Source organism: Littorina saxatilis, linkage group LG12, assembly GCF_037325665.1.
Source record: "Littorina saxatilis isolate snail1 linkage group LG12, US_GU_Lsax_2.0, whole genome shotgun sequence".
Lineage (NCBI taxonomy): Eukaryota > Metazoa > Mollusca > Gastropoda > Littorinimorpha > Littorinidae > Littorina > Littorina saxatilis.
In genome coordinates, this window is record NC_090256.1 from 23481738 (window position 1) to 23498658 (window position 16921).

The 16921-nt window shown below is 39.5% G+C and overlaps 2 protein-coding genes and 1 long non-coding RNA gene across 3 annotated transcripts in view; 2 read left to right on the forward strand and 1 right to left on the reverse strand.

Moving 5' to 3' along the window:
- The window catches only part of LOC138981557 (kyphoscoliosis peptidase-like), a 176546-nt gene that overhangs the window by 84949 nt on the left and 74676 nt on the right, over nt 1-16921 (reverse strand). The window lies entirely within an intron of this gene.
- LOC138981552 (protrudin-like) overlaps nt 1-16921 on the forward strand; it is a 40702-nt gene that overhangs the window by 7590 nt on the left and 16191 nt on the right. Inside the window, exons 4-6 of the mRNA XM_070354505.1 lie at nt 12436-12610; nt 13006-13101; nt 13803-13915. Of these exons, the coding sequence (XP_070210606.1) occupies nt 12436-12610; nt 13006-13101; nt 13803-13915 (384 nt within the window). The remainder of the gene's footprint in view (nt 1-12435; nt 12611-13005; nt 13102-13802; nt 13916-16921) is intronic.
- LOC138981551 (uncharacterized) lies at nt 73-6576 on the forward strand. Its single transcript, XR_011460658.1, has 3 exons — nt 73-583; nt 1197-1251; nt 4906-6576. It is a non-coding gene; the product is annotated as an uncharacterized lncRNA (long non-coding RNA).

A 16921-nucleotide genomic window follows, 5' to 3' on the forward strand; every position in this document is an offset into this window, starting at 1 on the left:
AATGGTAATACTTGCAAATTTGTATAATCAGATTCTGAAGGAGTGTGATTTTTTAGCATAATAAGCTGTAACTAAACAGACATTTTGAAGTGTCAGCTTTACTGAATTGCTTTATGTTTTGTCCAAGTATAGACCTGTAGAAGCGATACTGGACGATTTTTCCAACGTTTACTGTGTTTTCTGATTTACTACGATTTTTTAAAAGTGTTGAACCCATTTCAGATTTACCTGATTATCTGTTCTTGATTTGATACTTCCAAAGAACAAGTGGTACTTTGAGTTCCGGTTTTATGTTTTAACCAATCAGAATTTGGTTCCTAAATAAAATCGTCTGCTGCCTGTCCCAGCAGTCGGCAACAAGCACTGCTTGCCACATGTGTGATGTTACCAACAGAAATAGCCATAAATTGGGCAAGGTAGCAATGTAAATGAATTGGATCTAACTAATGTGCTTGTACTGCATCTCTGGCCTTTGAATTCACTCCAAATGTACTGGCTCAGCGTGAGAGGCAACATCCTGTCGAAGTCGTAAGCACGAGGCTGACTGGGAGATTATTATTCGAAGAGCATGCTGAAACGGATTGTAAGTACAATATTTTACATGTTCTCGACATTTCTGTTGATCTTTCCTTAACTTTAATTGTTTCCTTGATTTAAAACCCTAGGGCTTGTATTTTCAGTTGTGATACTAAGCACGTATCTTTACCACAGTATCCGATCACTTCACACTTGAATTTTGGAATGATGAAGTGGAATTATTTCTGGATCTAATTTATTCCTTGTTCCCCCCCTCTCGATTCCTTTTTTCGCCACATATGTATTGTCGTGTGAGGAGGTAGATGCGTGTACTGGCTGACTTTTTTTTTTTACTTCGGTCCGGCAGATACAGATGATTGGAAAAAAAACTTGTCAAGGATTTCAGAATTTAATAGATCTGTTCGAAGTTTTTACGGGATGGGTCCTGTTACAATACAGACTGAATGTGCCCAAGATGAACTTTTCATTAAACATACACACACAAATGAATCTCTTGAGTTTGTTATACGGCGAATGTCCAGTTTCCACCACCACGTCTGTGGTATGTTTTTATACTGTTTGATTGAATAGACTGACGTGCATTCTCTCGCAAATGTGCGCGCGTGTGTGTTTGTCTGTGCCTCAGACTTATTAATCAAAGATGATGTTGCACATTGCAGATCTATGCGACAGGAGCAAGTGGACAAGACAGCTACAATTAGCGAAGATCCAACGGTAAGCTCTTTTAGCCGAAGACAGCGAGCCTGGGTGCATGCAAGCTTGTATCATGTTCGTGTGAGTGCTGCGGGGCTATTAGACGACTTTTCATTATTCTTGATTTGGAGATCCATGCAGGGTATTAGAAAGTGCAGAATATACACGTTTGAACAAATACGATGTGTGTTTGCTCTGAAAAAAAGAAAAGACGCAACAAACAAACATTGTATTTGTTTAAAGTATCACAAATATTTATTACCTGTATCTGCATGTTTTGATAATGATGAAGGGTAAATTACTTTGAGTTTGACGTGTGCTTTTTTACATTTAGTCAAGTTTTGACTAAATGTTTTAACGTAGAGGGGGGAATCGAGACGAGGGTCGTGGTGTATGTGCGTGTGTGTGTGTGTGTGTGTCTGTGTGTGTGTGTGTGTAGAGCGATTCAGACTAAACTACTGGACCGATCTTTATGAAATTTGACATGAGAGTTCCTGGGTATGAAATCCCCGAACGTTTTTTTCATTTTTTTGATAAATGTCTTTGATGACGTCATATCCGGCTTTTCGTGAAAGTTGAGGCGGCACTGTCACGCCCTCATTTTTCAATTAAATTGATTGAAATTTTGGCAAATCAATCTTCGACGAAGCCCGGACTTCGGTATTGCATTTCAGCTTGGTGGCTTAAAAATTAATTGATGACTTTGGTCATTAAAAATCTGAAAATTGTAAAAAAAAAATAAAAATTTATAAAACGATCCCAATTTACGTTCATCTTATTCTCCATCATTTTCTGATTCCAAAAACATATAAATATGTTATATTTGGATTAAAAACAAGCTCTGAAAATTAAATATATAAAATTATTATCAAAATTAAATTGTCGAAATCAATTTAAAAACACTTTCATCTTATTCCTTGCCGGTTCCTGATTCCAAAAACATATAGATATGATATGTTTGGATTAAAAACACGCTCAGAAAGTTAAAACAAAAAGAGGTACAGAAAAGCGTGCTATCCTTCTTAGCGCAACTACTACCCCGCTCTTCTTGTCAATTTCACTGCCTTTGCCATGAGCGGTGGACTGACGATGCTACGAGTATACGGTCTTGCTGAAAAATGGCATTGCGTTCAGTTTCATTCTGTGAGTTCGACAGCTACTTGACTAAATGTTGTATTTTCGCCTTACGCGACTTGTTTTTTTTTAACCACACTGATAACGAATGATAGAAACACAGACACACTTAATAACATATCCACAAAAATTGTAACAATAAATGTAAGCTGAACAATGCCTGCAACACATTTCAGGCCTCAGAAGGAAGTAAGTGTGAGATTCAGACAGAGAGAGAAAGCCCAACACGAAACCAGTTGTGACATTTTTTATTTCATCATGTAATATTAAAAACACGACAACAACGTATTTCCTGTACTTAGTTTCGTGCAATTATGGATTGCAAAGTATGTCTAATTGAGTGGCATAAAGAGGCACAGTTGCATGAAAAACCAACTCGGATCCTGACAAGGATCAGGATTTTACATGGACACAACCTAGAATTTAACATCCTGGGGGGAGGGGGGTACTGCGCCTTTCACATCAAGATGTAAAGATCTATTTTAAATAATACTTATTAGAAGGGAACAAAATCAAACAAACTACAACAATCGTTCTGAGGGGAGAGAATTACCTCTTCCGAAGAAATTACCTCCCTTGCTTTTCTTGTCGTGACTTATGTAGAGTAAAGTGAATAGAAAGTGAATCAGTCAGTAACAAAAAAACCCACAACATTTCTTAAGATCAATGAGGAGTCTTGAAGTATTTGTCAATGTTAATATTGTATGCATAACAAACAATATATTACGGATTGGTAATTAAAGAAAATTGTCTCTTCTACAGGGTTGACCTCCCTAAAAAGGACACCCACAACCATGCAAATTACTTCTGCATCTGTTGAACCAATTATTTTATATATGGTATTCATTAACTTCAGTTTATGTTCTGCCTTTCCAGTAAGTGGCAATTTTGTAAATTGAATGGTCTGACTTTTGTGCAATTTTAATTTTTTTCTCCAAATTCGGGGGTCGACTAAACAGAACGAGTTTTGACATTGAGCGGTAGCCATTTTTACCTAATTTAAACCCTTCAGGCTTTTACCTTTTTGATTATTTTGAATGTCTGAGTATGTAAAAACATCCCCTTCAACCCCCAGGCTATCGATGACCTGAAGAAAGCATGCAGTTACAGCTAGGTTCAGGGCAATCCTCAGACACGAAAGCGTTGGTGTCATTGGTGATGCAAAAGTTAGATAATTTAACCTACAAATTTGCCACTTTGTGAACTGCACATGCATAAAATCAAGTTTAAGTATGCTGAATATGAAGTTATCCAGTCAATTGGTGTAGAAGTTATAGCATTTCTGTCAGTTAACAGTATTTAAAATCTCTAAAGTAAAATCTGACATATTCGAAAGTTTTGCATAAACACCCAGACAATTTTTACGATACTCTCCTAAGCTTCTCCACTTCTCAGCCCTGTCTTGGAAATGAATTCGAATAAGGCAGTCAAAATAACTTAGTTTGGAGCACCCATCAATCAGAATAAGCATTAACTTTTGACACAGGAAATATCTTCTACCGAAAGCTCTCCTGGTTTTATTCTACATTTTTCCTGCATAATGGTAACAATTTTAATGATAAATCTAAACAACAAAGTGACTGTGGCAAGATGAACAAAGTTAAAAAACAAAGGATTACTGTAAATGGTTTACGAATCGAAATCTAAACAAATTTTAATAAGTAAAATGATAAAAAAAATAAAATTAAAAAAAGCTAACGTCCTAGGATTTGTCCAGAATTATTCCATGTTTAACATGGGAACAGAGGGATAATTGGTCTAAAGAATTTTTAAAAAGGAGGGTTAGGGTAACCCTCTTTGGACTATCTGTATGCAATGCCCGCTATAGGTGAAAGACTTTTGTGGAAGCCATGGAAGAATGCATCGCTGTTGTGCTGGTTCAGCTTGAGGTCCTCCTAGCGAATATCCTGCACACACAAAAACACGACTTTTTAAGCCACTTATGTTGCATTCCCTGACATAGCTTTGTTAAAACCATGTGCCTGATAATAATGACAGATTTTGTTGATATACATTTTTTTAAGACACCCCATATAATATTGTTTGACAATCTCTTTCAACATAGTTTACGAATCACCAATGTGTATACAAACGCAAATAACCCACAGGTCAATAAATTACTTTCCAGAGAGAGAGAGACAGAGAGAGAGAGAGAGAGAGAGAGAGAGAGAGAGAGAGAGAGAGAGAGAGAGAGAGAGAGAGAGAGAGAGAGAGAGATTAAAACTAGAAAATGTGTGCTATATAAAACAAGGATAATCACTGTCAAATCTTTGCTTGTACCTGCATGGTGTTTACTGCGCTATATACACAACCTGTTTTATTTCATTTATTTATTTTTTTTTTTTGGGGGGGGGGGGGGGGGGATGTTTTGTGATGAGGGTTTTTTCAAAGCCTTTACTGCTTTAGTCATTGAATCCACCCGACTTCGATTTATTGTTCAGTGATGGGTAATTGTGTGACCAACTATGTAAGTTAGTGATTGTTCTGGCTTCATACAATGACATTGCATTAATTTTATAAGTGTATGTGTGTGTGTTTCAGGCAAAAGCTGATATTACAGTCCTAGTTGTATGCAGTACCTCTGCTTCTTCGTTCAGGAATCAAAGTATACAATCTAAACCGATTATTTTGTTCAATAATGTTCAGCTTACCATCCCGAAGAAGGCAGTAACGTGCCGAGATATTGATTATAGATATTAACGTACCTAACCTGGTTACTGGTGTGTTTTCTTTTTATTTCAATAATGTAAATGTGTGACAACTTGCAGAGTACTTGATGTTCAGAGCAATTTTTCTGGCAAAAGACCTTTTATGGATCAAAGAAAACTTTTGTCATGGTGCACAAGTCAATCAATTTGGTTGATAAATAATTTGTGCTGCATTTTCCCTGGTTCCAAAACGTAGTATGTATTACCACATATCCTTACCTGTCATTGGCATCACATGATTCTCTGCAAGCAGTCTTTTGTGGAAATACGTCATTTAACATTTGCATTTATAGTAGGTGGCTGTGGAACGGTAGACATGCAACGACAACGAACAACAAAAGACAAAGTGTGGAGTACACTCATTTTTCTTAACATACGCTAAGTTTCTTTGAGAATGCTCCAAATGAAAATCAGGGGTTCCTAGGCCTGATATCACAATTAAATAGCTTTTTCTCAGAATCAGGAGGGAAAAAACTGTTATATGGCGAGATGTCGTGACAAGAACAGACAGCAGCAGCAGCAACAACAACATTGCTAAATCGTTGCTTTAACAAAATTTCATGTTTTGTTTAGCATCGCAGACAAAGCACGGCTACTGATACGACCAAAGCCACACTTCATGCACGATGGGCACATTGTTATGGCCAGCTTGTTAACGTGCGCATTGTGTATGTTTTACATAGAATTGAATGTGTTTGTCGTTGTGTCTGTTATCTATCCTAGTCGTTTGATTTAGAATAAAGCAAACTTATTACAATGACGATTTTCTTTGGTTTTTGATGAAGGATTGGCATCAAGACTTTTCCTATTTTCCAACTCTGCCACCATACACTGGCCGTTCAGGTCTGCATGTCGACCACATGGTGTGTGATCAGATTTTTCGGACATGTTCACAATGCTTACATGACCACCAAATGGAAAATCAGTTGGTATTTGTTATGTTTTTGTGCTAGCACAATCTTCATACAAGTAAACAGAAACAGTTTTGTTGCAAACAGAGCCTTCATAAGAAAAAATGCTTCTAAGTCAAAATACATACCCCCTTTTTCGTATTGCGTAAAATATACCCATAAATTCTGGACATCATTTTTTTTTTTTCACAACAATGAAACCAAACTTTGGCATATGTTTTAGCAATATATTCACAATAAAACCTATGAGTTTGAAGGCTGCATCTTGTTTTGTTTATTTTTGAGAATTTTTTTGCAAACCCATGCAAATGGCCAGTTTCTGGGGAGAGACTGAGGAGATAATGGCCAGTATAGAAAGAGTTAATAAGTAAACTAATGTCAGAAGTAGGTATTTACCTTGTTTGCCTTCGCGTTCTTGATAGCCCGCTGCAGCATTTGTATCACTTCCCTTGACATTCAAAACGCCAATGTATTTCTGAAAGGAAAATAAAGATATTGACCGAAACATCACACAAGTGGTATATCATGCTAGGTTTTGTTTACAGTGCCTGTTCTACGACCACATCTGATTGTAATTTAAATAAAGAAAAACTGTGTCCATTTATTACTTCTCTATTTGTGTGTGTTTGTGTGTGTGCAGGGGCGGATCACATCATTTTTAAGGGGTAGTTTCCAAATTTCTTTTAGGGACAATTTGACGACGCGAAGCGTTTAGTTGAAGACGCGAAGCGTTCAACCTCCTGGGGGGGGGGGGGGGGGGGGGGGGGTCCCGACAAATGTTGATAAAAACAAGGAAAATGGATCAATCTGAGCCAAGAAACATCCCCCAATACACCTTCCAAAAAAGTAAATATATTAAGAAGAAAAATTTGAATCACAACAAGGACAATTGATCGATCTGGCGCAACCTGAGCAAACTAATTAGCCAACTTCTTTCCAAAATCGTCACTCAGAATACAAAGGCCGGCTCCGAAGTGGTCCGGAAACCCCGGAACCCCCCTCCGGATCCGCCCAGTGTGTGTGTGTGTGTGTGTGTGTGTGACCCATGACCTTCTCTAAATTCTAATCGTTGCGTTTGCATGGTAATAAAGTTTTAATACTGGATATGCCCATGAAAAAATATCATTTCTTGTTCATGTCATTGTGTGTGTGTGGTCAGGACCGTGACTTCTGCTTGCCTCGACGTCTTCAGAAAAGACACAAAATGCCAGCAGGCGTATGTTCTTGGAGCACTCAGTATGCCGTCATCTGCAAACAAATAAATACAAATTATTCAATGGTGTAAATAAAGAACAATCATTTTAATATTACAAAAAAAATTCATATAACTGTAGTCTTCACCAGAGACATCCACTACACTATCTTTAAATAAAACTGCCGTAAAAAATTGAAATACTATAAAACTTACCCCCACTCAGATCTATTTGGGATTATTCAAGTTTCAACCATGAAACGATGCCGGTTTGGACAGATCTGCTAGTTTGCCGCTGAAACTGAAATCAAAGGCGATCTTCAGAACTATTTCTAATCTTGTATTTGTGATTAAAATAAAATACTTATCTTCCCAATAGAAGCTGATGTGTATACACATGAACAGGACAAGGTATTTTGTTACAGGGCATTTACGCAGACGTCGCAGTTCAAAATATCGTTTTAGATCTGATTTTGTACAGCAGCCTGTGTGATTCAGAATCGTCTGCCCTTTTTCGGTTTAACATTTTATGGACGATTCCTATGAGACTGCTCAATCATAACTGATGACAAATTCAGAAACAGATGATGGTTTCAAGTAGGCTACAGTAATGATTCGTTTAAAATGTCAAGCCACTCATCGATCATTCACACTCAAAGAACCCAAGCCAAATCTGCTCTGGTTCCGAGCAGCTTTTTCCAACTGAGACCCTAATTGTTACGCATCTGCCACGAAAAGATAGACCACAAACAAGCGGCACTGTACCATGCTTTCGTTTATGTTGCTAAACAGATTAAATGTGCAGTGTAAATGTGCTTACAGCAAAGAAATGCATCCTTACTTACCACAAAAATACTGGTACCACATTCATCGCACTTGTGTCTTCTTACCAAAACCTATCGATATGTTTGTTTACGATATATTGGTAATTACTAACCGTTAACTATTTAAAAAAAATCTGAAATGACTTTTAAGAATCAAAGAAAGATTCGCTAAAACGGTTGACTTCAGAAAATAAGCAATATTTTTCTGAACCATGAAATAAAAATCGAAAACTCCGTTTGATCTTTTATTTTGGTAGATTGATGACAACAGCCGGAACTGAAAGTACCAGAACCAAAAATTAAGGGCATTAATCAGGTAAACTAAGAAGATTGTCGTTCCTGGCGCGCACTTCACATGTCCGTCAAACAGTGTCCGAGTGAGAGAAAAAATTTTTTTTCGCAGTTCGACAGTATATGAGGCCCTTCTTCATATCAAAGTGTAAAGGTTGCTGAACGATGTTTTTCCTTTTTGCTTGTTTAGTTACACTTTAACTGCTCTTCTGTGAAGACTGGCTAAAGGTTTCAAAACATTAGCACTTGCACAATCCCACACAGTGGATGCATAATCAATATTTGACAAGATGTGATTGTAAAAAAAAATCTTTCGCGAGTGGAGATTCAAGAAATGTTTTATTTTTGATAACTGATATATTTTTTGGGAAGCAATCTTACAGATGTAATCAATGTGATCATGCCATGATAAATTATTATCAATCTTTACACCAAGGACTTTGTGGTGAGACACTTCTTCCAATACTTGATTTTTAATATAAAGAGGTGGAATGCTCAATAATAGATTTTGTCGTTTCTGTCTTGTGGTTATTAGCATAAATTTTGTTTTAGTATGGTTAAGAGACATATGGTTTAACTCTGACCAATTCAGGAGTGCATCAATGCTTTCTTGTAGAGTTTTTGATAAATAATTTATGGAATGGTGACTAGAATGAATAGTAGTGTCATCTGCAAACAACTCACAGTTATTATGTATGTACAGTGGTAAATCATTGACATAAATGGAGAACAATAATGGGCCTAAAACAGATCCCTGTGGGACCCCATATTTCAAAGTACTTTCATTTGAATATGATGCATTAGTAAATGTAATTTGTTTTCTATTTAAAAGAAAAGATTTAAGAATATTAATGGTGGTGCATTGCATGCCATATATTGACAATTTCCTAATGAGAAGAGAATGATCAATAACATCGAACGCCTTTGCAAAATCAACAAACAGTGCTGCAGAAAATTTGTTAGAATTTATGTTGGTTAGCCATTGATCAATTAGATTTATAAGAGCTGTATGACATGAGTGCTTTTTGCGAAAACCAGATTGTTTTGGATGGAATAAATTGTTTTTATCAAAATGTGCTAAGGCATGTTTATATATATGTTTTTCCAAGGGTTTTGAAAGTGGTGACAGGATTGAAATAGGCCTGTAATTAGAAGGATCAGAAGGATCACCTGATTTAAACAGAGGGATTACCTTAGCTTGCTTAAATGCTGTTGGAAAATAAGAAGTGGTAATGCATAAGTTGTAAATGTATGTCAAGGTGTCTGTTATTACAGGAGCAGCTATTTTCAATATTTTACTGTCTATTCTATCTACACCCCGGGTTCCTGTTTGTTTGAGATGAACAAGTGCAAAGTAAACTTCAGACACAGTCATGTGTTGTAGCGGCATTTCTGCCTCTATTCTCTTGGATTTGCAATGATCTATTAAGGTATTTAAATCATTTTCTTGTGTTCTATCAATAGGAATAACTTTTTCTCCCACTGTAGAAAAATGTAAATTAAGTTTATCAGCAGAAATGTTTTTCATGGCAGTTGGGTGTGAATTAGAACGCTTGTTTGTTAATAAATTAATGGCTTTCCAAATTGATTTTGAATCTTGTTTAGATGACACTAGTTCAGTGAAATAGTTTTTCTTTTTAGTTCTTTTTAGGGAACTTACATTATTTCTTTGCCGTTTATATCCTTCAAAATCACCCTTTGCTTTCAAATAATCCCTGTGGTTTGCAGCATCTTCTGTTTCTTGATCAAGCCACTTTGGTTTCTCAATATGTCTAACTCTGTGCGTAATTAATGGTGCATGTTTATCATAAATAGAAATAAAAATATTATACCAATGCTCCAAAGCTTTATCAGGATTCTGAAAGCTATAGACTTCAGAAAGAGGACTGTGAATTAAATCAGAGAGAAAATCATTTTTATTAAAACGCGAGAAACGACGATAAGTTACAGTTTTATGTCCAGCTTTAGGGATTTTAATACCTTTCCTTGACCAGGTAAGACAAACTGGATAATGATCACTGCAGGATAAAATAGGAACGCATGTTTCAATAATATTTTGTTTTTCTGACAAATAAATATGATCAATAAGAGTTTTAGAAACAGCCATGACCCTAGTGGGTAACTGAACCATTTGTTGCAAATCAAAGCTATTTATTGTATTATTCCAATTTTTATGTGGCTTCATTAAATCAATATTAAAATCTCCTAAGAGCAATATTTCTTTTGAATCCAGTGTTGCAGAGTCCATCATAATAGTAAAGTTATCTGCCCAATTTACTCTTTCAGAAGGGTTTCTATAAATAAATCCTAATAGTAAGGGCGGAGATCTTTTCAATTTAACTTCAATCCATATTGATTCAACTCCATGAACCTCAAGATGAGCTAGTCGTTTATATGTAACTGATTCACTTATGTAAACAGTAATGCCTGTTTCATTCGTTTTAACAGGATCATTACGAATAAGAGTATATCCTGGAACAATGATGTCAGAGTCTAACACATTATCTGATAGTCTGTAATAGCAAGAGAGAGAGAGAGAGAGAGAGTGTGTTCCCGCCTCATACTCAGAATAGGCCCACACACATACAGATAGGCTGTAATAGCAGGAGAGAGAGGGAGAGAGCGTGTGTTCCAGCCTCATACTCAGAATAGGCCCACACACATGTATACATGATACAGATAGGCTGTAATAGCAGGAGAGAGAGGGAGAGAGCGTGTGTTCCAGCCTCATACTCAGAATAGGCCCACACACATACAGATAGGCTGTAATAGCAGGAGAGAGAGGGAGAGAGAGTGTGTTCCAGTCTCATACTCAGAATAGGCCCACACACATGTATACATGATACAGATAGGCTGTAATAGCAGGAGAGAGAGGGAGAGAGCGTGTGTTCCCGCCTCATACTCAGAATAGGCCCACACACATACAGATAAGCTGTACTAGCAAGAGAGAGAGAGAGAGAGTGTGTGTTCCCGCCTCATACTCAGAATAGGCCCACACACATACAGATAAGCTGTACTAGCAAGAGAGAGAGAGAGAGAGTGTGTGTTCCCGCCTCATACTCAGAATAGGCCCACACACATACAGATAGGCTGTACAGTAATAGCAGGAGAGAGAGGGAGAGAGCGTGTGTACCAGCCTCATACTCAGAATAGGCCCACACACATACAGATAAGCTGTAATAGCAAGAGAGAGAGGGAGAGAGTGTGTGTTCCCGCCTCATACTCAGAATAGGCCCACACACATACAGATAAGCTGTAATAGCAAGAGAGAGAGAGAGAGAGTGTGTGTACCAGCCTCATACTCAGAATAGGCCCACACACATACAGATAGGCTGTAATAGCAAGAGAGAGAGAGAGTGTGTGTTCCCGCCTCATACTCAGAATAGGCCCACACACATACAGATAGGCTGTAATAGCAAGAGAGAGAGGGAGAGAGTATGTGTTCCCGCCTCATACTCAGAATAGGCCCACACACATACAGATAAGCTGTAATAGCAAGAGAGAGAGGGAGAGAGTATGTGTTCCCGCCTCATACTCAGAATAGGCCCACACACATACAGATAAGCTGTAATAGCAAGAGAGAGAGGGAGAGAGTATGTGTTCCCGCCTCATACTCAGAATAGGCCCACACACATACAGATAGGCTGTAATAGCAGGAGAGAGAGGGAGAGAGTGTGTGTTCCCGCCTCATACTCAGAATAGACCCACACACATACAGATAAGCTGTAATAGCAAGAGAGAGGGAGAGAGAGTATGTGTTCCCACCTCATACTCAGAATAGGCCCACACACATACAGATAGGCTGTAATAGCAAGAGAGAGAGAGAGAGTGTGTTCCCGCCTCATACTCAGAATAGGCCCACACACATACAGATAGGCTGTAATAGCAGGAGAGAGAGGGAGGGAGCGTGTGTACCCGCCTCATACTCATATTCATAATAGGCCCACACACATACAGATAGGCTGTAATAGCCGGGGAGAGCAAGAGAGAGCGTGTGTACCCGCCTCATACTCATAATTGGCCCACACACATACAGATAGGCTGTAATAGCAGGAGAGAGAGAAAGAGAGACCCTAGGCTTTTGGTCGGCCCATGAGGGGGTCATTATAAACAGGTTCAACTGTATTTCTTTATTGTACTTACAGGTGCAGTGTTCATCGTTGTCTCTTGCCTGGTGATCGGCATCGCCACGGTCAGTCTGTGTCAGCTCCACACACGCCTGCTGGACAAGTACCTGCCCCAGACCAAACCGGACACTGTGACCAAATCCATCACGGAAGAACCCAACACCCTGGAGACCATCCAGAACTTCCAGTTTAGGTTAGGCTCTGAGTTCTTTAAATCTGAGCTCCCTCACAACTGTGTTCATGCTCACTGGAAACAAAATATGTATCAGACACTCAAAAGTTAGTAATTGAATTGTCTGTTCTTTGTCTGGTAAATTTCTTGTTTCCTGGGCCAAAAGTGAGCTTGAGTTTTAAGTATTTTGAAGGTGGTAGATGTGTTGAGGGCTTCTGTTCACAGAAATTTTGCGAATACAGTCTTTCGCCTTAGTTCTTGCAGCCATGCTTAATTGCGTTACTCTGAAAAATTGCATCTAGTTATGTAGCAATGCAGGATGATATTTTGATACATGTATAAATATATATATATATATGCATTGCTTTTTGACTGGTTTGATATAAACCATTCAGTGATCAGTCTTTTGGTTCCAGCTTGATTCAGATGCACGACTTTATCGTGAAGAGCAACGAATACCTCACGTACATCTATGCAGTGCTGAAATGGGATGATGCAATACCTGCCATGATGTAAGAAAACCTGTTTTGAGTATTTCATTGCCATCTGACTTGAGTGTGTTTTTGAGCAGTGTACGATTAAATAGGTTATAACTGAAAAGTACTAATGTAAACCAATTAACTTCCTCACTCTTTTTCTTCGTTTTCCCATATTCTTTATGTTTGAGTTTCTTTGTAACTACAGTATTTAAGTATGATGTCATTCTCTATGCTTGGCATTAAAACAGTACTCTGGTAACAATTCACTTTTAAAGAAAATCAGTCTCTCCTGCTTGAAAAATGAACTTATTAAGTTACCTAACTGTCTGCACGTACTATAAATCAAGTACGAGGGCTGTTCCATTATTATTTAGAATCCAGGCTCCTGGCAATATGGCGTTAAATACAAAACCATGACGTCAAATAATAGACTATCGTGAGGCTTGACACAAAAAATGAAGTTCGAGAGTTATGTCGTTTTCATATGGCTGACTCAGGAAGATACTCACCGTGCAATGTATGAGATTGCGCCATGAAGCTCAAATTCGCGATTTCGGAGCCATAACTTACAATAACTACAAACTAAAGGTTAAAGGGGGGGGGGGGGGGGGGGGGGTCGTGAAAATTTAAAGGGCGGTTCCACTGAGTTGAACTTGAATCAGTTGGAAAGAATCGCTGTAAATGTAACCATTAGTTTTACACACATGAATATTTGTGATTTGTGTACCCAACAGTTATCATACTGAAGTGTGCGTCTCCATGCTGTGTCTGGTGGTGTTCCCTGTGCGATGGAACTGCTTCTGCTTCGTCAACTGGTTCTTTCTCTGCCATCCGGTTATACTCAAAAGTAAGCTTATATCTCCTAAGCTTTTTCTTCTCTGGAACTGTCTACTGTCCTGCTGACTGTATACAGAGAGTGTGTAAAGTTTTCCTATGTTTGATTAATATTGACTTTTACATAAGATCCCAGCGTGCTATCCGTTATCTCTTACTCATCATACAAAATGAAGATATGTACTTGTGCTTTTTTTGAGTCACTTGAGAAAAAGTGACTCTATGTAATCGGTCAGTGTTAGTCTGTCCGGCCGGCCGGCCGGCCGGCCGTCCGGCCGGCCGTCCGGCCGGCCGTCCGTAGACACCACCTTAACGTTGGACTTTTCTCGGAAACTATCAAAGCGATCGGGCTCATATTTTGTTTAGTCGTGACCTCCAATGACCTCTACACTTTAACGATGGTTTCGTTGACCTTTGACCTTTTTCAAGGTCACAGGTCAGCGTCAAAGGAAAAATTAGACATTTTATATCTTTGACAAAGTTCATCGGATGTGATTGAAACTTTGTAGGATTATTCTTTACATCAAAGTATTTACATCTGTAGCCTTTTACGAACGTTATCAGAAAAACAAGGGAGATAACTAGCCTTTTCTGTTCGGCAACACACAACTTAACGTTGGGCTTTTCTCGGAAACTATAAAAGTGACCGGGCTCAAATTTTATGTGAACGTGACTCATTGTGTTGTGAATAGCAATTTCTTCCTGTCCATCTGATGCCTCATATAATATTCAGAACTGCGAAAGTGACTCGATCGAGCGTTTGCTCTTCTTGTTAATTTTATATACTATGTTGATAAGTCTCTTAGCCAGACAAAAGTAATGTTTTTAAGAAAAAAAAAATCAAAAGTTGCATCCCTAAGGACTGGAAGTAAAGCTCATAATATCTGAATGTAAGAAAGATTAGAACCATAGGATCTGGTTACATTTCCGTTTCAGTTAAGACTCGGTAGCTGCAACTCCAGGTGTTTACTCATAGTCCAGAAACTGTTTGCCTGTACTGCATTTATGCTTTGAAATTTGGATTAAGAAAGCCTACAGGCTCGGGAAACACAATCCATGTATGGCCTACTTCAAGGATGCTTTTGGGAGCATGCAAATGTTTCTTGCTGACTGAAAAATAGAACTATGAAGCTAACAGATTGGAAAGTTGTTTTTTTAATTAAATTACATATTCCTACTCCGAATCACATGTAGCATTGACACAATCGGAGATGCCAGGTTCTGAAAAGGCTAACCGTCTAAGGGAAGCAACCCCAACCACAAAAAGTGTAAACGTAGCCATGGTAATGACCATACACCCGGGGAGTTACCTCCCATCGTGCATGCCACGTCACTACTGCTACTGAACACGTGGTTCATATCATTCGACCTTTCAGCTTTCCGAGGAGCAGGTTGTGAATTTTTGGCTCCCCAGTGGCTGTGCTGTTTGGTGTTGTTTATGACACCCACTGGCCACTTTACCGTCTATCTTGCCTCCTGCTTCGTAGTTGGTGAGCTCTTTCCATTTTGGTCATTATTTTGACAGGAATTTTGGTTGTAGTTGCTGATTTTCGTCCGTTTTTGGACTTGTTATAATTTCAGTAACTATCGTTGGCAGCCATTTTTGTTGTCAACATGTATTGACAGCTTTAATATGTGGCTAGGCCGATGTATGCTGGAGGTAAACGTATTTTTACCTTCTTACTTGCTTTCTGCTTTGATTAGTTGTTAAGCTTGTTCCTTTTCTGTCATTAGTTGACAGGAATTTATCTGTAGTTGCTGACTGTTCGTCCGCTTGGACTCCTAAATGCGTTTCAGTGACTTATTGTGTGGCCGCCATTTTCGGTTGCTCAGCTTTCCTGACAGCTTCTGTTTGTGGCTAGGCCAATGTTATAGTGAGGTTCTCCTTACTTTGCCTGCTTTATTGCCTTCTGCTTGTTAGTTGGTAAGCCATTTCCTATTTCGTCATTAGTACTGACAGGAATTTTCGTTATTGCTTAATTTTCGTCCGTTTTGGACTTCTAAGTTTTGTCCAGTAACTTATCGCTTGGCCGCCATTTTGTGTATCAGCGTTGCTGACAGTGGTTTACATGGCTAGGCTTTAGCAGGTATCTACCAGTCCGTAGGACTTGTTGTGGTTTCGGATTAACATGTTTGTCTGTTGTGTCCGTTACTCTTTATGCCCCGTACAAACACTTTGGGGGCAGTCATCTTCTCTTGTATGTACTGTTTCTTCTCGCTCACCTTCTCTGCCGTTAGCGGATCAGGTGTCACAGGTGTCTTCGTTATCTACGTTGGTTCCGGAGATTCGTACTTCCGTACGAGAAGAAATTTTGCGTGCCAAGCCTGCGACTTCCGTTGGTCCCGCTGTCTGCGGGTGACGTCAGCTTGTTGGCTTCCTTGACTCTTCCGGCCGAGACGTTGTCTAGGGCGGATGTTTTGCTTCTTCGTCTTCTACCGCTGTGGTTGGCGACTCAAGTAAGTCGAGCTGGTCCACAGGTCCTCGTGAGACCGTCGGACGCTCCCTGCTGGGACACAGCTCTTTTCGGCGGGTTCACGACCCGCAAAACTCTGTTCAGTCGCACCCTGGCTTCGTCGAAGACCATTGTGTGGCTGAGCAATGGCGGTAGCCGTTTCCGGCTGCTGCGCTTCCGGCACTCGCCGGAAGCATAGGTCCCCCAATGTGCGCACCCGCTGTGGTGGTTCCGGGGTTGACCGGACGTTGCCTTCCGGGCATTCGGGCTTCCGGCCCCCGTCCTCTGTTCAGTCGCACCCTGGCTTCGTTGAAGACCATTGTGTGGCTGAGCAATGGCGGCAGTCGTTTCCGGCTGCTGCGCTTCCGGCATTTGCCGGAAGCATAGGTTCCCTGAAGTACGCACCCGCTGTGGTCGTTTCTGGGGTTGACCGGACGTTGCCTACCAGGCATTCGGGCTTCCGGCCCCCGTCCTCGCATACGGCGCTTCCGCTTTTCGCGGTCTCGTCTCATGCTTTTCCGGCTCCGCCCGGATTTACTGCTCCTTCCGCTTCCACTTCCTCCCGG